The sequence below is a fragment of the Suricata suricatta genome, chromosome 17 (genome assembly GCF_006229205.1).
Source record: "Suricata suricatta isolate VVHF042 chromosome 17, meerkat_22Aug2017_6uvM2_HiC, whole genome shotgun sequence".
In the NCBI taxonomy this organism is placed as follows: domain Eukaryota; kingdom Metazoa; phylum Chordata; class Mammalia; order Carnivora; family Herpestidae; genus Suricata; species Suricata suricatta.
The window spans coordinates 3621553-3643854 of NC_043716.1; the positions used below are offsets into that span (position 1 = coordinate 3621553).

The 22302-nt window shown below is 47.1% G+C and overlaps 1 protein-coding gene across 2 annotated transcripts in view; it reads left to right on the forward strand.

Moving 5' to 3' along the window:
- Window positions 1-372: 372 nt before the first annotated feature.
- Window positions 373-22302, forward strand: part of CFAP52 (cilia and flagella associated protein 52) — a 40040-nt gene continuing 18110 nt past the window's right edge. For both annotated transcript variants that reach the window (XM_029929198.1, XM_029929199.1), the window contains exons 1-8: window positions 373-493; window positions 6654-6853; window positions 7718-7854; window positions 12993-13121; window positions 13755-13854; window positions 14741-14857; window positions 18341-18441; window positions 21506-21676. In XM_029929198.1, the coding sequence (XP_029785058.1) occupies window positions 424-493; window positions 6654-6853; window positions 7718-7854; window positions 12993-13121; window positions 13755-13854; window positions 14741-14857; window positions 18341-18441; window positions 21506-21676 (1025 nt within the window). In that variant the 5' untranslated portion in view covers window positions 373-423. The remainder of the gene's footprint in view (window positions 494-6653; window positions 6854-7717; window positions 7855-12992; window positions 13122-13754; window positions 13855-14740; window positions 14858-18340; window positions 18442-21505; window positions 21677-22302) is intronic.

A 22302-nucleotide genomic window follows, 5' to 3' on the forward strand; every position in this document is an offset into this window, starting at 1 on the left:
TAACACACACAAACGGGACTGCGGCCGCTGTGTACACTAACTAAACCTCAGAGTCAATTTTATACGTAAAGTTGTGCCCCTAAGGAAGCTGACATTTTGCTTTAATCCTGCTTCAAAACAAAGGGCCCAAAGAAGTGGCAATTATTTTACAGCAGCCTTCCCTAAATGACCCTCGGTGGCTGACTATGCAGTTACGAAAAGAGTCCGTAGGGGGGAACGTGCAGTCATCTGGGCCACTAAATGTCCAGTCCAGGGAAACTGGAAGGAAAACGAGCCTCCTCGCCTTCGCCAGCGGGAGCTCGGGACTCCAGAGCCGGGAGCGCGCGCGGGCGGGGGCTGGCGCGCATGCGCATCGTTACCATAGCGACCAGGGGACGCTGCGCGGCCAGAGCCAGAGAGGAAGGAGAGCCCGGTGTCCAGGGGATGGAGAACCAAATTTCTCCCAAGGCCGAGGTGGCCGAGCTGGAGCTGGAGGCCGCGATCGGCTTCAATGGTGAGGCCTCGAACGCGCGTGGGCTGGGCGGTGTGCAAGCCTGGGATGGTGGGACACCAGGTGACCCCTGGAAGGCGGCGAGGCCCTGGCAAGGGCCCAGTTCTCTCCCGTCCCCAAGGCCCTGGGGAATCACATCCTGGCTCCAAACCTCCAGGACTGGATGGTTTCGCAGCACCTAAGAAGGACAAGTGCCCGCTCACCGGACCAAAGGATGAGTAAGGGCGGTCGTAGCCCCTCTCCCCCTGGTCAGCTGCGCCCTGGCCCTAAGCCGCCCCCTCCCACCCCCGGCTGCGCGCCCCTAGGTGCCTGCGGGAGGGCTGAGTCCTGTTCGGCTCCTGGGAGCCACTACTTCTAGATCCCCAGCTGATATGCCCATGAGAAAGGGTTGGGGACCGGACGTGGCAGTGAGCAACCGTTTTAGGGCATGATCTTGACCTCTAACCCTGAGAAGGGCCCTAACAGGTGAGGATTTCCGACCCTGACAGTGGGGACGCCAGGAGAGGCTGCAGGGGTTGGGAAGATGCTTGGGTCAGTGGAGGCTGCGGTTCTGCTCACACCTTATCTATGAGTGCTTGTTATTTTGAACTTGAAGGGGGGAAACGCACTTTGTTTTTCTGTGCGAAAGAAGTAACAAGCACGTTACATTTTAGGAAAATCAAACTTTCTTTTTAAGTGTGTTGTGCTGCGGGAGAGTTTTAGAATCGTACTAATGCAGACCCAGAAAGGTCAGTGGCTAAAGTTTTAGGCACATTCTGGGACCTGAGCTTGACTCTTCGTTTTAGTTGAACAGTCTCTTACAGAGAGTGGTCACTAGTACGTCTGAAATATCCCCCCGTCTTTAGAGCTGGTGACAAGGTCATTGGTAAAGGAAGTGAGTGACCCCTGGTGAGTGCGGGGGTGAGGGGAGAGGGGTCACAGCAGTGACCAGTGCAGAGCCTGGAACACAGCGCTCTGAAACTGAATTCATCATGTGTGGAGCTCTGAGTGGGTGCCTGGGTTGCTCAGTTACTTAAGCCTCCGACATTGACTCAGGTCATGATTTCCGGGTTCGTGAGTTCCAGCCATCACCCCGTTGTGCACAGACGCTGCTGAGCCTGCTTGGGATTCTCTCTCTCCTCGCTCTCTGCCCCTCCCCACTTCCACCTGTTTGCCCCCCCCAAAGCAAATAAACTTTAAAATTTAAAAAATATATTAAAAAAGAGTAAATATATGGTACATTACATTCCACCACCAGCCATTGCCAATATCTTGGCCTTTTGAAATGGCCCAAAGTAATAGAAAAAATTTTAATCTGCTGGGTTTGTGACAATTATATTCTTATATATAATATATAAAGAATATATAAGAATACTTTATATTCTTTCATATAGTCAAATACACATTTATCTAGAACCACTAGCCAAATGGTGTGCTATGCTCTGAAAACACAGGGATAAATCTATAGCCACACATAAGAAGACGAGTTTAGGAAACTGGAAAAATACAGTGAAACTGGGAGAAAAATCAGCCATCATTACATTTCACAGAGATAGCACTGTTTTATTTTTTATTTTAATTTTTTTAACATTTTTTCATTTTTGAAAGAACACAAGGAGGGGAGAGGCACAGAGAGAAAGGAAGACACAGGACCTAAAGCAGGCTCCAGGCTCTGAGCCGTCCGCACAGAGCCCAGTACGAGGGTCAGACTCACAAACTGTGAGATCATAACCTGAGCTGAGGCTGGACGCTTACCCAACTGAGGCACCCAGGTGCCCCTTTTAAAAAACTTTTCTGATGTTTATTTTATTTTTGAGAGTGAGAGAGAGAAAAAGAGAGAGAGAGAGAATGAGATGGAGACACAGTATCTGAAAGAGGCTCCAGGCTCTAGGCTCCGAGCTGTCAGCAGAGAACCAGACGCAGGGCTCAAACCCATGAACTGTGAGATCATGACCTCAGCTGAGGTCCCGTGCCTAAGCGAATGAGCCACCCAAGCACCCCTGGGCAGAGGGTATTACAGGGCTCTTGACTTTTATCATAAAATAGCTCAACAGACATTTACAGTGCCACAATAAATACCAAGTATTGCACACAGGATTAGCAAATTTAAATACTGTTTTTTGAGGTTTTATTTTAGGTTTGTTCATTTATTTATTTAGAGAGAGACAGAGACAGAAAGAAAATCCCAGCCAGGCTCTGTGCTGTCGGCACAGAGTCCGACACGGGGCTCGATCCCACGAACTGTGAGATCATGACCTGAATCAAAATCAAGAGTTGGACGCTCAACTGACTGAGCCATCCAGGCGCCCCTTGAGTTAATATTTTTAAGAAACAAGTACACATTTGCAGTCCTCTCTTCTATCACATTATCCGATCCTTTCTCCCTCTCTAGAGAGCCCCACTCTCCTGAAGTTAATGTGTACCCTTCCCAGCCATGCTTTCTAAGTTTACGGTGTAAAATATTAAATATGCTACATATAAATAATTTATACTATAACTGTGCATGTCTTTATATTTTATAGAAATAGTTTCATCCTGTACATTCGGAAGCCTCTTTTTTCACCCAACGTTTGTACAATCCTCTCGTGTTGATTAATTTAACTCCACTGCTCCCTTGTGTGAATGTGCCAACGTTAGTTATCTGTTCCCGTGGATGGTTTTTTAGTTTGTTTTCAACTTTCTGCTTCTACAAACGAGGCCACAGAGAACACCATTGTAGTGGCCCATGGGCACAATCGCAGGTATTTCTCTAGGTCATGTACCAAAGAGAGGAGTAGCTGGGTCCTGGGGGTGTGCGGGCCCCAATGCACCTTCCTCCAACTCAGTTGTAGGAGTGTTCCCTAAGGCTTGCTATTATCAGCCTTTTTAACTTTAGCTATTATGATGGAGATGAAACAGTATCTTTTTGGGGATGTAATTTGCATTACCCTGACTGCTTGCAAGGTTGCCTGTTTTTTCATGTGTTTATTGGTTTTCTGATATCCTCCCTCATACATTGCCTGTTCATACCCTTTGCTCATTTTTCCATCGGAGCACTTTGCATTCCTCTTATTCGTTCGTGGTAGCTCTTTGTATATTCTGGATATAATCCTTGTCTAGTATGTACATTGCAAATATCTTCTCCTGGTTTGGGTTTTTCTTTTCATTTTTGACATTTGTCATCAGAAGTTTAAAATTTTTAACATAACTAGATGACTACATTGGCCTTCTCTGTTAGGATTTTCCCTCTCTGTCTTTGTGGCCTGTTTAAGAAGTCAGTTCCTACAACCTGTGTACCCATGAAGTCTTGTTTGTCACAGTGAGGGCCTTGATCTACCTGAAAGGTATTGTTTGCAGAAGGTGTGAAGTAGGATCTGATTTTGCTTTTTCCATAGAGATGGCCATATGATTGCTTATAAGGTAACTGTAATTGAAAACATATATCCAAACAGGAAGAGGGAGCATAAGGCAAGCTGAGGGCAAAACACAAGCTAGCCTCCCCTCCCCTCCCCCCAGGGTGGGATGTGTGTGGTATTCCTCGGGCCTCCTGGCTGCGCAAGGACAAGGCAAAGGACAGAAAACAAATAGTTAAACCGATAGCACAGATACCTTGGCACAACTAGATTCCTTCTAGGTAATCTTATCAATAGCCTGATGTCCAGGAATGTTTTGCTGGAGGGAAAAGCAACTTCATCTTGACAATAGCTAGGCCCCCACTCATCTGTGAGTCTTCTTTAGCGTATGGAATCCCTTTAAGAAACTTCCTCTTGACTTTGCCTCCCCCGACTCCATAGTATATAACCAGTCATTCTTCACAACCCCTTGCAGCTCTTTCTGCCCAGGGGTCCCATCCCCCTGCTTTAACAAAAATTACCTTTTGTTGCCCCAAAGACGTCTTCAAGAATTCTTTCTTGGCCATCAGCTCCAAACCCCATCATCACCCCGAAACCTCATCAGACAGATCACCCCCGAAGACACAAACCTTAGGCTTTGGGGAACTTACTTTGGAAGAATGATCTCAAGTAAAGCAATAAAAAAAAAAAGAATCATTTAGTCAATAAATACATCTGGCAATTTGAGCAAAAGAAGAGAAAAAAGGAAAAAAATCTATTATCTATTTGGCTACTGGAATTATGTACCAAAATAAATTCTAGAGGGAGTTAAATGTAAAAGGTGAATTCATTAAAAGACCAGAACATGATATTAATAAATATTTATGACTCTTTTCATGGTGTAAGAAATAGCTATAGAACGGTTTTAAATACCCTGGAAGAAGCGCTCTAAGAAATGTGTGAGATCTTTATGAAGAAAAATCAAAAATGGAAGTCCTAAAAGGAGATTACATGGAAAAACATATCCTGTTTGCAGAAAAGGAGATTGAGTGTCTTCTTATAAAAATTATTTTTCCTTAATCTACACATTTAATACTATTCCACTAAAAATGATTTTTTTTTAATTTTTTGTTTTTTATTTATTTTTGAGAGACACAGAGAGACAGTGCAAGCAGGGGAGGGTCAGAGAAAGAGGGAGACACAGAATCGGAAGCAGGCTCCAGGCTCTGAGCTAGCTGTCAGCACAGACCCCGACGCGGGGCTTGAACCCACGAACCGTGAAATCATGACCTGAGCCAAAGCCGGATGCTTAACCGACTGAGCCACCCAGGCGCCCCTAAAAATAATTTTTTAACGAATCAAGCTGACTTTACAGTCTATATGGTAATATAATATCAAGCATGACCCCAAAAGTTCTGAGCAAAGCCGAGAGATAAGGGAGGACCTCTCTTTCGTAATAAAACATATTACCAAGGTTTGTAATTGGGGTGATGGCTCTTGGCAGACAGCTGGGTGCATGGGGTCTCGCTGTGAGAGGTCTGGGCTTCTTTAGAGCGAGCGCCTAAAGACGTGGTGACTTGGAACCAAATTTTCTTTACCAAACTTCTGCCCCGAGGCAGTGATTCATGTTTTCTCTGTGCTTTCCACTTACCCAGACAGGCTGTCGGTATTTCCTGCCTCTCAGGGTTACAAGAATTGGCCTTGCCTCCAAAGTGAGGGTCCTGGACCAGCGTCAGCATCTCCTGAGAACTTGTCAGAAGTTCAGAATCTCATGGGCACCTGGGTGGCTCAGTTGGTTAAGCATCTGACTTCAGATTAGGTCCTGATCTTGTGGTTCATGGGTTCAAGCCCCGCGTCGGGCTCAATGCTGACAGCTCAGAGCCTGGAGCCTGCTTCCCATTCTGTGTCTGCCTCTCTCTCCACCCCTCCCCCACTTGCACTCTGTCTCTCTCAGAAATAAACATTAAAACAAATATTTTTTTAAATTTTTTTTAATGTTTTATTTATTTTTGATACAGAGAGAGACAGAGCATGAGAGGGGGAGGGGCAGAGAGAGAAGGAGACACAGAACCGAAAGCAGGCTCCAGACTCTGAGCTGTCAGCACAGAGCCCGACGCGGGGCTCGAACCCACGAACGTGAGATCTGACCTGAGCCGAAGCCGGAGGCCTAACCAACTGAGCCACCCAGGCGCCACCAAAACAAAATTTTTTTTGATTCAGAATGTCAGCTCCCCTTCCAGACCTGAAAGCAGAACCTGCATTTTCAGCAGATGCCATGGCAATCTTATGCATATGAAAGTCTGAGAAGTGGTGACATGAGACCGCCCTGGTCAGCGGCATAAAATTACATGTATTACCCCCCACCAACTCACTTATTTTACTTGAACTAGATTTATCTCAAAAGTGTTCTCTTTTTGTATTCAATTATTTTAATGTGTATTTATTTTTGAGACAGACAGACAGACAGAGTCGCAGAGAGCAGGGGAGGGGCAGAGAGAGAGGGAGATACAGAATCTGAAGCAGCTCCAGGCTCTGAGCTGTCAGCACAGAGCTCGATGCAGGGCTCGAACCCACGAACTGTGAGATCATGACCTGAGCCGACGTTAGACCCTCAATCAGCTGAGCCACCCAGGTGCCCTTGTATTCATGAAATCTATATATATAGGCTACTTCTGTACTTAATTATTACTGTTTTTAAAAATTATTATTATTTTTAAGTAAGCTTCACACCCACCACTGGGCTTGAATTCACAACAGAGAGATGAAGAGTCACACGCATACTGTCTGAGCCAGGTGCCCCTAATTATTACTATCTTTGTTTGTTTGTTTCTTTCCTTCTTTAATCATTAGTACCTTTCATCCGTCTCTTTTAGGACATGTGCCCAGTGGTCTGAAATGCCATCCTGACCAGGAGCATCTGATTTACCCTCTGGGCTGCACAGTCCTGATTCAGGCAATAAACACCCAGCAACAGGACTTCCTGCACGGCCACAGCGACAGGGTCTCCTGTGTGGCCGTCTCCAAGAGTGGGGCGTACCTTGCCTCGGGGCAGGTCACGTTCATGGGCTTCAAGGTGAGTGAACTGACTCGAGTGCCTCGTAAATGGATGCAGAGGTGCCTCCCTCGAAAAACCGCCCCGCTGCCGGGCAGCTCTGCAAGGGTCCCTGTTTTTCACCTCTTCTTCCTCTTCCTCATTACCTCCTCTTTTCATTCCCTCAGGAAAGAGACTAAGTAAGCATTCTGGTGTGTACACCAGACCCCGCAGCCAGTGGCCTGATAATGCTCGGGAACAAAAAGTCCCTGCCTAATTTACTTTTTGAAATTTTTAAAAATGTTTATTTATTTTTGAGAGAGAAAGAGACAGAGCATGAGTGGGGGATCCGAATAGAGAGAGAGAGAGGGGGAAACACAGGATTCAAAGCAGGCTCCAGGCTCCCAGCTGTCAGCACACAGCCTGACGCAGGGCTCGAACTCACAAACCGCGAGATCATGACCTAAGCCAAAGTCTGACGCTCAACTAACTGAGCCACCCGGGTGTCCCTTTGCTTAATTAATTAATTCTTTTAAGTCTCTTTTTAATGTTTATTTATTTTGAGAGAGAGAAAGAGAGAGAGCAAGCGTGCGAGCAGGGGAGGGGCAGAGAGAGAATCCCAAGCAGGCTCCACACAGTCAGTGTAGACCCCGATGCGGAGCTCGAACCCACAAACCATGAGATCATGACCTGAGAGGAAGTTAGACAGGCAACCGACTGAGCCACCCAGGCGCCCCCGCCTCTTCATTCAAACCGGTTTCCTTTCTCGTGCTCTTTTATGCGTGAGACGCGATCTGATTTCCAGAAAAGTGCTCTTACTGACTGTTTTCCACCAAGAGGGGTGGCTCTGTCCTGGGACTCCGCTGATGCCAGTCTGCGATCTGACAGTGTTTTCTTGCCCCCCAGGCAGATATCATTTTGTGGGACTATCAGAAAAGGGAGCTGACTGCCAGGCTGTCACTTCACAAGGGCAAAATTGAAGCGCTGGCCTTCTCCCCAAATGACTTGTACTTGGTATCCCTAGGAGGCCCAGATGATGGAAGGTAATGGACTCAACAGGCTTACTTTTTTTCACCGGGCATTTTTCTAGTGATGTCGTGCACCCCTTCCCCTCCCGTGTCCTCTATGGCCCTGTCCATATTCCAGTGTGTGTGTTGTGTGAAAAGTCCACGGGGAAAATACTGTAGTGCGACACTTCTCAGCCTTGGCTGCGCATTGAAGCGCACCGGGGAGCCTTAGAAAATACTGGTACCAGGGGGCGCGTCTGGGGGGCTCCGTTAGCTGAGAATCTGACTTCGGCTCGGGTCATGATCTCCCAGTTCATGAGTTTGGGGCTGACAGTGTGGAGCCTGCCTGGGATTCTCTTTTTGCGTCCCTCTCTTCCCCTCCCCTGCTCCCTCGCTCTCTCAAAGTAAATAAATAAACTTAAATTTTTTTTCAAGTATAATAAATGGTATATTAGTTTCAGGTACACAATACAGTGATTCAACAATTCTATGCATTAACTCAGTGGTCATCAAGATAGGTAATGTATCTCCACGCCCACCTCCCCTCTGGCACCCACCAGTCTGTTTCTGTACTTAAGAGTCTGTTTTTTGTGTGTTTTTTCCTACGTTGGTTTTGTTTCTCAAATTCCACATATGAGTGAAATCATACAGTAATTGTCTTTCTCTGATTTATTTCACTTAGCATTGCACCCTCTAGCTCCACCCATGTTGCTGCAAATGGCCAGGTTTTTTTTATTTGTTTGTTTGTTTGTTTTTTTAATTCCCCCCCCGAGGTTTTTTTTAAATTTTTTTATATTTTTTATTTATTTTTGAGAGACAGCACGAGCAGGGGAGGGTCAGAGATAGAGGGAGGCACAGAATCTGAAGCAGGTTCCAGGCTCTGAGCTAGCGGTTAGCACAGAGCCCAATGTGGGGCTTGAACCCACGAATCATGAGATCATGACCTGAGCTGAAGCCGGACGCTCAACCAACTGAGCCACCCAGGCACCCCGAAAATGGCCAGATTTCATTCTTTATTGTGGCTGAGTAACATCCTTATATGGACCACATCTTTTTTTATCCATTCGTTTGTTGAAGGACACTTGGATTGCTTCCATATCTTGGCTATTGTGAATAATGCTGCAATAATTGTAGCATATAGTACACGTGCTGCATAGATCTCTTTGAATTCGTGTTTTCATTTTCTCTGGGTAAATTCCCAGTAGAGAAACTGCTGGATCATGTAGTAGTTCGGTTTTTCACTTTTTGGAAAAGCCTCCCTGCTGTTTGCCACGGTGGCTGCCCTGTCTGCTTTCGCACCATCAGGGCAGAAGGCTCCCTTCTCCCCACGTCCTCGCCCACACTTGTGCTTTCTTGTGTCTTGGATTTTAGCCGTTCTGACAGGTGTGAGGTGATATCTCATTACGGTTTTGATTCGCATTTTCCTGATGATGAGTGATGTTGAACGTCTTTTCACGTGTTTGTTGGCCATCTTTACTTACGTCTTCTTTGAGAAAATGCCTGTTCACATTCTCTGCCCATTTTTAATCTTTTTTTTTTTTTTTGGTGTTGAGTTGTTTAAATTTTTTATATATTTGGACATTAACCCCTTACTGGATATGCCATTTGCAAATATCTTCTTCCATTCAGGAGGTTGCTTTTCTGTTTTGTTGACAGTTTCCTTCACTGTTGAAACGCTTTTTGCTTCAGTGTAGTCGCAACAGTTTAATTCTGCTTTTGTTTCCTTGCTGAAGGAGACACACCTAGAAAAATGCCTCTATGATCGCCGTCAAAGAAACTATTGCCTGCATTGTCTTCTAGGAGTTTTATGGTTTCTGTCTCACATTAGGTCTGTAATATATTTGGAATTTATTTTTGCACATGGCGTAAGAAAGTGGTCCAGTTTCATTATTTGCATAGAGCTTAGCTGTTCAGTTTTCCCAACTCCATTTGTTGAAGAGACTCAATTGTGTATTCTTATTTCCTTTATCATAGGTTGGTTGACCATAAAAGTACAGATTTATTTCTGGACTCTCTGTTCTGTTGATCCATAGGTCTATTGGCATACTGGGTTTTTTTTTTTAATGTTTATTTACTTTTGAACACTTTTTTTTTAATGTTTTATTTATTTTTGATACAGAGAGAGACAGAGCATGAGAGGGGGAGGAGCAGAGAGAAGGAGACATGGAACCGGAAGCAGGCTCCAGGCTCTGAGCTAGCTGTCAGCACAGAGCCCGACGCGGGGCTCGAACCCACGAACGTGAGATCTGACCTGAGCCGAAGCCGGAGGCTTAACCGACTGAGCCACGCAGGTGCCCCTATTTATTTTTGAAAGAGAGAGAGAGAATGAGTGAGGGCAGAGCAGAGACAGAGAGAGACACAGAATTCGAAGCAGGCTCCAGGTTCCGAGCTGTGAACACAGAGCCCAACACGGGGCTCAAACTCCCGAACCATGAGATCATAGCCTGAGCCGAAGTCAGACACTTAACCAACTGAGCCCCCCAGGCGCCCCACCACACTGCTCTGTAGTTTATCTTGAAATCTGAGATTTTGATACCTCTGCCTCTGTTCTTCCTTTTCAGAATTGCTTTGGCTATCCGGGGTCTCTTGTGGTTCCATACAGATTTTAGGATTATTTGTTCTACGTCTACGAAAAGTATTCATGTTTTAATGAGGATCACGTTGAATCTATAGGTTGCTTTGGGTAGTATAGACATTTTACAATATTTGTCCTTCCAGTCCATAAGCATGGAATGTCTCTCTGTGCCACGTTCAGTTCCTTTCATCAATGTTTGCTAACTTTCAGAGTACACGTCTTTCACCTACTCGGTTAAATTTATTCCTCAGTATTTTATTCTTTTTGATGCAATTAAAAATGGGACTGTTTTACTTAAGTTCTCTATCTGTAACTTCATTATTAGTGTATAGAAATGTAATTTGTGGGGGCACCTGGGTAGCTCAGTCGGTTAAGCAACCGGCTTCGGCTCAGGTCATGATCTCACGGTTCGTGGGTTCGAGCCCCACATCGGGCTCTGTGCTGACAGCTCAGAGCCTGGAGCTGCTTCAGATTCTGTGTCTCCCTCCCTCTCTGCTCCTCCCCTGCTCACATTCTCTCTCTCTCTCTCTCTTAAAAATGAATAAATGTTTAAAAAAATTTTTAAATGTACTTTCTGTATGTTAATTTTCTGCATATTCATTTTGTACCCTGCAACCTTAACTGAATTCACCTACCAGTCCTAGTAGGTTTTGGGTGGAGTCTTTAAGGTTTTCTATGTACAGCGTCATGACCTCTGCAAACAGTGGCAGTTTTACTTCTTCCTTACCATTTTGGATGCCTTTTATTTCTTTTTCATGTCTGATTGATGTGGCTAGGGCTTCCAGTCCTGTGTCGAGTAACAGTGGTGGAGAGAGAACATCCTTGTCTTGCTTTTGATCTTTGAGGAAAATCTCTCTGTTTTTTACCACTGGGTAGGATGTTAGCTGGTGGGTTTTCATATGTGGACTTTGCCACATTGAGATATGTTCCCTCTAGACCTGTTTTGTTGAGAATTTGTATCATGAATAGATGTCATACTTTTGTCAAACGCTTTCTCTGCATCTATTGAGAACAACATGCTTTTGGATTAGCTTCATCCTAGTGCCGCCTTCCCTGTGTTCGAACAGATGTGTATCCCATCCTTTATGGTGATTGCTTTGTATCCCCTGGTATATCTGTGCTGAAATTTATTTGGCCGCCTCACTGTCTATGTCAGTGTCTTCTGTCTGTTTTTACATTTTAAACTTGTTTGTTTATATATTTTTAATTTTTTTTAAATTTTTTTAATGTTTTATTTATTTTTGATACAGAGAGAGACAGAGCATAGAAGGGGAGGGGCAGAGAAAGAAGGAGACACAGAACTGGAAGCAGGCTCCAGGCTCTGAGCTGTCAGCACCGAGCCTGACGCGGGGCTCGAACCCACGACCGTGAGATCTGACCTGAGCCGAAGTCGGAGGCTTAACTGACTGAGCCACCCAGGTGCCCCTGTTTATATATTTTTTAAAAATGCATTTATTGGAGTGCCTGGGTGGCTCAGTCAGTTGAGTGTCCGGCTTCGGCTCAGGTCATGATCTCGGAGTTCGTGGGTTCGAGCCCCGCGTCGGACTCTGGGCTGACAGCTAGCTCAGAGCCTGGAGCCTGTCTTTAGATTCTGTGTGCGTCTCTCTCTGACCCTCCCCTGTTCATGCTGTCTCTCTCGCCCGCGTGCCTGTGCGCTCTCAAAAATAAAACATTAAAAAAAATTTTTAATGCATTTATTTATTTTGAGAGGGAGAGAGAGAGCATGACCAGGGGAGGCGAGGAGAGAGAAGGGGAGAGAGAGAATCCCAAGCAGGCTCCGCACCATCAGCATAGAACCCAGTGCAGGGCTTGAACTTACAAACTGTGAAATGATGACCAAAGCGGAAACCAAGAGCCACACACGCTTACCCAACTGAACCACCCAGGTGCCCCTTAATTTTAAAGGTTTTCTTTTTTTTTTTTTGGAAAATGGAAGGTATACATGTCCACGGCTTATAAAGAAAGTATTTCATTGTTGTTGAAATGCTTCCCCAAAGACTTTTTTTATATGTCATATTGTATAAGCACCACGGTAATTTTAGGACATTTTTAAACACTCCAAAAAGAGCCCCCGTCCGCCCAGCGCTCACTCCCGTTGCTGCCCCACTGCTGTCTTCCCAGCCCAGGCGGCCACTGCTCTCCTTCCTTTGGCGGGAGATTTGCCTGCTCTCAGTGTGTCTCATAAGCGGGATACGTGGCCTTTCGTAGCTGATTTTATTATGAAGCATAATGTTTTCAGGGCCCATCCACGCTGTGGCATATATCAACACTTTGTTCTCTTCCTTGTCAAATAATATTCCATTATATTATTTTCTTCCTATTTTCTTGATCCATCGGTAGATAGGGCTCTGTTTATTGTTTTTATGTTTTTTTATTTGGGGGGAGGGGCAGAGAGAGAGAGACACACACAGAATCCAAAGCAGGCTCCAGGCTCCGAGCTGTCAGCCCAGAGTCCGATGCGGGGCTCGAACCCACGAACTCCGAGATCATGACCTGAGCCGCGATCAGATGCCTAAGGGACTGAGTCCCACCCCCCCCACCCCCGGTTTCTACGGTGCAAGCCTGTCCCCGCTGACTGTTGGGTCCCCGTCTTCTGCAGCGTGGTGGTGTGGAGCGTCGCCAAGAGGGAAGCCATCTGCGGCAGCCCAGCTGCTGGCCTCAGCGTGGGCAACGCCACCACCGCCATCTTCTCCAGGTGCCGAGACGAGATATTCGTGACTGCGGGAAAGTACGTCTGCAGGCTGCTTTGGCTCCTCCCCCTTTACCTCCCTCCCCCTCCCCTCTCCCCCTTTGGCTCCTCCCCCTTTACCTCCCTCCCCCTCCCCTCACCCCCTTTGGCCCCTCCCCCTTTACCTCCCTCCCCCTCCCCTCACCCCCTTGGCTCCCTCCTCCTTTATCCTCCCTCTCCCTCCCCTTTCCCCTCCCCCACCCACGAATTAAAAAAAATTTTTTTTAGGTTTATTTATTTATTTTCGGAGAGACAGAGACACCCTGAGTGGGGGAGGGGCAGTGAGAGAGGAAGAAAAAGAGAGACTCTGAGGCAGGCTCCACACTGCCAGTGCAGAGCCCCAGGCAGGGCTCAAACTCAGGACCTGTGAGATCATGACCTGAGCCCAAGTCAGACACCTAACCAGCTAAGCCCCCCAGGCGCCCCTGGATCGCTCTTCATTCATTTATTGCTTTGCATCTATGTTGGAAGGATTGAGTGGGAGATTTTAAGTAGAACCCTCCGCCTAACAAACCCTCAGCAACACCCCGTTCTCTCCCCTTTAGCCACGTCTCCGGGGGGAGTACAGAAAACAGAGACGAGATTAGGGGGCTATGAAATGGGTTTCCATTTGCCTGCGGTTCTCTTCCGCAGCGGGACCATCCGAGTCTGGGAACTGGATCTCCCAAATAGAAAAATCTGGCCAACGGAGTGCCAGGTCGGTCAGATGAAAAGAATAGTCATGAGTATCACGGTAAGTGCGGCTCTGCTTCCGTCTGGATCCACTGGTACAAATCCCTCTTAACGGTGTTGGCCAAGGTGTGGATGTGTGTGGATGCGTGTGGATGCGTGTGGATGTAAGGACGTGAGCCTTGGGCTGGGGCCACGGAGCTGAGGTCTGGACACGTGGGTTGCTGATTTAGGAAGCACAGATGAAGGAGGGACTCATGGCCCAGACACAGCTCTGGGAAGGTCTTGCTTTACCGGTCGGGGCTGCTGTCCCACCCCACAAGCCCCTCTCCCCTAGACAGAAGCGGTGTGGCCAGGAGGCATCCAGGGGCCGCAGCACGTCCCCATGCCACTATGCCTATTTCCCAGGTCCCTAACGGTGACACTCGTGGTTGGGACGCAGTCTCTTCTATAAAGAGGAATGACTCCTATGTTTTTAATGTGGACTCATACATTCATACAGATAACTCCATTCTCCACGGGCTTATTTCTCTCATTCAATGCATCCTCATTTTATACTGAGAGACTTTGGGAAATATGAGATGAAGCAAACGCACATTCTCTTTGGAGGTGCAAACCTTCCTCCCAGGTGCCCTCGGGCGGCGGCTCGGGAATCGGAGCTGGGGAGATATCTACACGCACGTTTCTGACACCAGACACCTGTAGACTTGCAGCGAAATGCACAGGCTAACGGGAGTCTCGACTTTCCTCCCGTTTCTGAGTCCGGCCCTCATCGAGCCCCCTCGAAGCTCTTGGTTCCCGTCTTAGCGTCTGACGGAACTGAAGTAGCCACGAGCACCTCTGTAGGTCTTCCCGGGGCCACAGAGAAAGTTCGTCCCATCCCTGATTGGGGCTCACGGCCTCACTGAGAAAAAACACAGGTCTTTACACCCCTCCTCCTCTCCGATCAGATGGCCAAGGATGATAGCTTTTTCTTCCTTGGCACCACCACCGGCGATGTTCTGAAAATGAACCTGAGGACCAAGCTGCTGGCAGACGCTGGGCCTGCAAAGGACAAGTTCAGCCTGGTGAGTAGAGACCCCAGCGTCTGCTCTGCCCCGCTCTTTCCCGGCGATGTCTTCCCTCCGCTGGCAGCCCACACCTCCAGTGAGAGTCTGTGTTCAAAGAAAAAGTGTGTCTCGTACCCAAGGCCACACCTAAATTTGCACGGGGCCAGACTTCTTCTTTGAAGCCCTTCTCTCTGGTTTAGATGCTGAACAAACGTATTCCTCGCCATCCTCAATTAGGGAATCAGACCACATGTTCCTCACACCTCCCAAGCACAGGGCGTGTGGCTCTGTGATTTGTGACCACGTTGCTGCCTGTTACCATAGAAAAGAGAAATGTGCTTTTGATCTATAACACCACACGTGTACAGACACGTACGTATAATTTCTGTCCCAATTTAACAACTAGATCTTAGAATTTAGTGCCAGCCAGCCCCGTAAGTCATAAGCAAGACCTAGAAGTTGTTGGTTTTTATGTTTGCAGCGTTCCTACCAATTCTGGTTAAAAGTCCAGAGAGACTTTGCTATTTAAACCAAAATAAAATATAACACGATCAAAGGAGAGTTTCCCAGAGTAAGCGCGGCTGTTTCCAGCAGCCCCAGAAAGTTGCAAGGGCTGTTCCCACTAATCTTTGCATCTGAGAGCAGATGGTCCTCACTAAACTTAGATACCGATTCACTCGGCACATACTCCCGAGAAGACTTGGAATCCCACACCGGGTTCTGGGAAGACATTAGCGTTTTCTTAAGCGTGCAACTGTTTAATACTCAAGTTTCCAAGGACATGCCTAGGAATGAGGAAAAGCGATAGCCTGGGTCAGAAGGCTCAAGAAATAATGCCACGGGAGATCGGGTGTCATCTAGATAATGTTGTTCAAGTTATTTTTAGGAGAGAGATTCTGGTATTTAAACAGATAAAAGCGAAAGCAGATCAGTTCAAAGAGGGCAAGGCTCAGAGCCCTGCTGTTTCCAGCTCCTGAGCTCCTGCCAGAGGAGCCCATAGAACTGTGAAAAAAAATACCCATCTTGATAGTTTTCGCACCCTCCTCCCCCGCAGTGGAGGGGCAGAGAGAGAATCCCAAGCAGGCTCTCCATGCTGTCAGCACAGAGCCCCGTTTGGGGCTTGATCCCACGACCCTGGGACTGAGATCCGAGCCAAAATCAAGAGTCAGATGCTCAACCAGCTGAGCCACCCAGGTCCCCAGAACTCATATAACTCCTACGGGCTGAAGAGACAGGAAGTATCACTGAAGACATTTGGTTGGATTATTATGTGATCTTGGGGAGTAACCCACTTTGGGGCGCCTGGGTGGCTCTGTCAGTTAGGCATCCTGACTTCGGCTCAGGTCATGATCTCACAGCTCATGCATTCCAGCCCCACATCTGGCTCTGTGCTGACAGCTCAGAGCCTGGACCGTGCTTCCGATTCTGTGTCTCCCTCTCTCTCTGCCCCTCCCCTGTGCTCTTTCTCTCTCTCAAAAATAAGTAAATTTTTTAAAACTTATTTAAATGGTCACTCTATGGTTAGAAAGGTAAAAGAATTGAATGGGGTCAGCCAGACCTGTTGGGCTTATAGGAGTACTAGGAAGACGAAGATGGTGGTGGTCATCATACTAATATTAAAAACACACTATTGCTACATGGCACGTTGGCCATGGAGCGGAGCACCTGCCCTGTGTTACCCCAGTTGATCCTCAACCAGTCTGATGAGACAAGTACCATTTTCACCCCTGTGTCACGGATGAGGACACGGAGGCACATACCATTCAAGGTCTCAGGAGAGCAAGCAGCAGGGCTGAGATTTGAGCCCAGGCAGGCCGCAGAACCTGCGTGCTCTGGCCATATCACTCGTGATTATAAGACAGTGTATTTGAAATCACACGTAGGTGGGGCGCCTGGGGGGCTCAGTCGGTTAAGTGTCTGACTTCAGCTCAGGTCATGGTCTCATAGTTTGTGGGTTCGAGGCCCACGATGGGCTCTGTGCCGACAGCTGGAGCCTGGAGCTGCTTCCGATTCTGTGTCTCCCTCTCTGTCTGCCCCTCCATCACCCATCTCTCTCTCTCTCCCTCAAAAATAAATAAACATTAAAAAATTTTAATATAAAAAGAAAAGAAATCCCACGTAGATAACTCTGAGGCTGTTGAGCACTTTCTCTCTTACTTCCCTCAGTCCCCTCACGCATGCTAAGACTATTCACCCCCGGACGTCTCCCTGGACAACAGGCTGGGTACTTCTTGCCTTGTCCTCTCACAGCACTTCTGAGGCTGGGACGCCAGACGGGGGCACATAACTCTGCTCCACGCCTCCACATTCTGGAACCGCGCCTTCTCCTCTCCAACACGAAATGCCTTTTGAACCAGAACAGGCAAAACTCAACATAATGCAACTCGGAGGGATATGATGCTTATTTTATAATGGCCAAAGCTCGTTAAGAGCTGAAAAAAGTCACTAGCTGTATTATTACCAGAAGCTTTATAGTGAAATATTGGTCATGCACATTTTATTTATTTATTTATTTATTCTATTTTTTTATTTTTTTAATGTTTTTTTTTAAATTTATTTTTTAGAGAGAGAGAGACAGCATGAGCGGGAGAGGGTCAGAGAGAGGGAGACACAGAATCTGAAGACAGGCTCCAGGCTCTGAGCTGTCAGCACAGAGCCTGATGCAGGGCTCAAACCCAGGAACCACGAGATCATGACCTGAGCTGGAGCCGGATGCTCAACCAACTGAGCCACCCAGGTGCCCCATCATGCACATTTTGAAATTCATAGCAGGTGCCGTAAAATAACCACTATGTCCCCGAACTTCAAAGATGGCTTTACGCTTAAGTATGTCCTATTGTTGGTAAGGTGATGTACTGCATGTTTTAGTCCAGAAAATACAGTCACCGGGCAATGAGGGATATAAGAGTTTTAAGTGTAAGAATTGAGTTCTGGGGGCACCTGGGTGGCTCAGTCAGTGAAGCATCCGACTTTGGCTCAGGTCATGATCTCACAGTTTATGGGTTCGGGCCCCATGGCGGGCTCTGCGCTGACAGTGTGGAGCCTGCTTGGGATTCTCTCTCTCCCTCCCTCTCTGCCTCTCTGTTTCTCAAAAATAAACAAACATAAAAAAAGAAATTAAATCTGGTGAAAACAGTGGCTGCTGAGGACTAATGATGTCTAGCTGTGCCTCTGTCTTCTGCTCTCACTTCATTGGAGTGGATGCAACGTGTCAACGTTCGATACATTCAAGACACACAACCAGCTCTACAGGGAGGGAGTTCAGTGAAACATCCTTGGTCCTTACGGGACCAGAAGCGCCACTTCCGGCCCGTGAGCTCGTTGGCGCTCGGCCCCTGTACCCAGCCCGGGGGTGCATCCTGGGCCGTCCTGTCATGAGCTTCCTCCAGACAACACGAGCCAGCACTGCACGTCCCCCGGGCCCTCCCGTAGTCTCGGGGCCACACGCTGACTCTTCACGACCGTTTGGCCCTTCTCTCAATGCTGTTTCTCCGCCACTAGGGAGTGTCCAGTATCAAGTGCCTGGAGATGAGGGGGTTGTTGGTGGGTACTGGAGCCGGACTGCTGGTCTTCTGTAAAAGCCCCAGCTACAAACCCATCAAGTAAGTTCCAGACTCCACGGGCTCGGGATGGGGAAAGACCCACCAGGGGGAGGTCTGTGTGGAGCCAGGGGCTGTGTGACACCAGCAGAGTCGTATCTGGTTAAAGAGCTTCAGCTTGCTGTGAAAATGAGTGGTCAGCATCACGACAGATGATTCCTTTGCCGGTGAAAAGACAATAGCTTGTGTCGAGTCCAGACAAAATAGTCCATGAGGACCCAAAGGGGATACTGCCCTCATCAACACACGAATTGTCATTTCGCTAATACGCGGCAGCACATAAGATGCTGTCGTAAAGATACCCAGCAAATAACCTCCCATTTCAAACTTTGCAGTCAAATGCTCTACCACTCAGCTGGACCCCCTCAAATTTCAAATTTGAAAATTCGTTTTTCCAATGGCATTTATTATGCAGTGCGTACCTACTGCGTGTCAGGCACTATGTGAGCAAAACTACTACTACGTGTTTGATTTAAGAGTTTTGATACAAATAGCCAGCGTTCACCAGCTACTTCTTTGTACTGGACGCTATGCCATGGACTCTTCATGGATTATCTAATTAATTGAAATGAAATAAACCTTTATCCACTGTCCTTACATCGATTACCTCTGTCCAAACCAATGTGCCAGAAGCTAATAAAACATAAAGTAGGATATGGTCTTTGCCCTTCTAGAACTTAGAGTCTGGTTCGGGGGTGAGTTCTACACACAAGAAAAAGTCCTTGGAAGCCAAGATGATCTGTATGCACAAGCCTCATGGTCCAGATACATTAAAACGTATTCTAGATATCACAGAGGACGTCAGAGAAGGGGTCTTCCCACTGGGGTAGCACGCAGAGGGGCAGAGGCAGAACTTGAACTCGGCTTCAACAAAACCAGATGGCCCTAGACATGCTCCCTTTGGCCTCCGCGCGGCTCTGAGGGACCCCGCAGTGCTTACACGTGGACTGTAGGGAGAGCATCGGCTGTCTTCATTCAAACAAATCCGCACTGAGCCTTCACTACGCACCACGTGCTATTCCAGGTGCCCTTGGGACCTGGCAATGGACAAAGCAAACGGAAATGAAGGGGAAAGCCCCTGCTCTCATGGGCTGACATTGCGGCAAGAGGGAAAGGCAGTAACAAACAGGAGAGGAGGAATTCCATGGTCCCGGAGGGCGGTGAGGACCCTGGGCACAAATGGAGTTGGAGGAACAGGAAGGGGGTATTAGCGTTTGAAGAGAGGCAGGATGGGTTGTGATTTTTAAATTCAGGGCCCTCCGGACAGGTCTTGGACTGTGTGGGGGCCGGTTGTGTGTTGGTGTAAAGGGGAGCATGAGAGGGAGGCCGCTTAGGAGCAGTGTTGGTCAGACTCTGGGTGTGTGGAGCAAGTATAAAAAAGGAAACCCCTATTTTTTTTAACACCTTGTTTTGAATACACAGATGTCCCCGTTGTAATGAAGACGGTTAGATTCATGGCACTTATTACGGGGTCTGTGCTGTGTATGCCTACAAACTAACCTTGTGTGACAGGATAGCCTCCCCCTGGAAGCAGCGATTTCTACCTCCTTGGGTTTTTGTGGGTTAAGAAACTAGCTCCCATCAGAAGTCAGGAAAGTAGAATGATGCGGCAGACCGCGGAGTTCAGGGACCCCTGGCCTCGCCCCCCATACCCTTGGCCTTCACGTTGTCTTCTAGGGAGCCCACATGCCAATAGCCAGCATTTCTATTGGCTGCCCTCCCTGACCTCATGGACACGACCTCCATTATCTCTAATCCTCACTGTGACCCCACAAAGGAGAAATTACCCTGCGGTCAAGTGGACTGAGGCCCGGGGATTTCTGGCGATTTATCCAGAGTCGCAGAGCTCTATCTAGTTAGTGAGGAATCCGGCGTCTGACTTGGGGTCAATCCTTTTTCTTCATGAGCCGTTCTGCGTCCCCCCAACAAGCGGATCTTAGTGAAATGCTGCATTTCCCACGCCGATCCCTTGCACAAGAGCCCCTAGTCCATTCTTGTTGCCAAACTAGGTCGGGTGCAGAGCAAGATTGGGTTTTTAGGGCCTCATTCATTTTTATACTCTTTTTTTTTTAAGTTCATACTTGTTAAATATTTGGGAAACATTGAGACCTGAAATGTGAAAGAAGAGAAACTAGTCCCTGAAAGTTCTGGTGAAGCTAGCCACTGTTAACATCTTGTTATTTCTCCTGGCCTGTCTTCTTCATACACATTTTGTGGGGTTTTTTTAATGTTTTTTATTTTTGATACAGAGAGAGACAGAGCATGAGAGGGGGAGGGGCAGAGAGAGAAGGAGACAGAACCGGAAGCAGGCTCCAGGCTCTGAGCTAGCTGTCAGCACAGAGCCCGATGCGGGGCTCGAACCCACGAACGTGAGATCTGACCCGGGCCGAAGTTGGCGGCCCAACCACTGAGCCACCCAGTCGCCCCCATACACATTTTGAAATAATTGTACTTATTTTGCGTATGAAATTCTATTTTCTGGTTTATTTTTACTTAAGGCAAACATCATAAACGCTTTCAATATTAATATACTTTTGAAAACCACCGTGGCAAAATAGACATACGCTCCATAATCCTTTCAACATGGCTTTGCTGGCGAGGTACATATCTTAAGAGGGTGCCGTCCCATAGATGATGTCACCATCCCGCTATTGTTCAATACTTCCAACTTTTTACTCTTTTCGTTAAGGTTCTGCTAACATCCTTTGACGTCAAGGCTTCTCCCCTCCCCCAATTTTAGGATTATTTCCCAGAAGCGCATTAATCAAGTATTTAACTACCACGCTGGTGTGTGCCCACTGCCTGCCGGGAATGTCCTCTCTATCCGGATCCTATCTGTGGTGCACAACCCAGACTCTCTGTTGCTCCCCCTGACTATTGTAGACCATGCTGGCCTCTTGCTCTGCTGACCACGGGCACCCAGTAGTGTGAGTCACTCCTGCCTCTGTGATCACGTCCCCTCCCTGAAGGCATGTCCCAGGTCCAGGTCGTATGCCTGATCTGTAGCCTCCGTAATAAATACTCACTGATTGAGTGACTCCGCTTCACCTTCTTGCTTCTCTGAAAGGAAAATCCAGTTACAAGGTGGCGTCACTTCTATCACACTTCGAGGGGAAGGACATCAGTTTTTTGTAGGAACAGAAGAATCACACATTTACCGGGTCAACTTCACAGATTTCAAAGAGACTCTCATCGCGACGTGTCACTTTGAAGCGGTCCAGGACATTGTCTTCCCGTTGTAAGTAGAACAAAGTACTTTTGCTCCTAAAATCAATGAAAACATGGAGGTCTGACGCGGTGCGCCAGGAAATGTAGTTTTATCGTGTAAATGGATTTTCAACATCTATTAATATAATTGTGATTTTTTTTGTCCTTAATGTTTTCAATTATAGTCAGTTATTTTAATAGCAATTGTAATTTAATATTAATTACAGGAATAATTATAAATATAATACTAGTCTTTCCTTATCATTTAATGAGAAGTATTAACAATAATTCTTTCTGTTACCTTTACCATGTTGCTACATTCATGTTCACAATTAAAAATTTGGGCTTCTTTAGAATGTTAGCTTTTCTAGTAAATCCATCATGGACACACTTCTGTTTTCCCAGTGCAGTCTGGAGAAAGCTGAGTGGTGCCTTCTTTCAAACTTCAGTTGGGTCTTCCAGAATTGGCATGCTGAATGGCGGGGGCCTCGGGAGGTCTTCTGGACCTCCTGGTAATCTTCTGGATTTCTTGGGAAATCACACACAAAACAAGCGAAACAACCAACCATTAGCAGTTACAACATCAAACATGTCATACTTTGCCATGATTTGCCTTTGAAATCATACTTTTGATTTTGTCTCTGGCGACGTTCATCC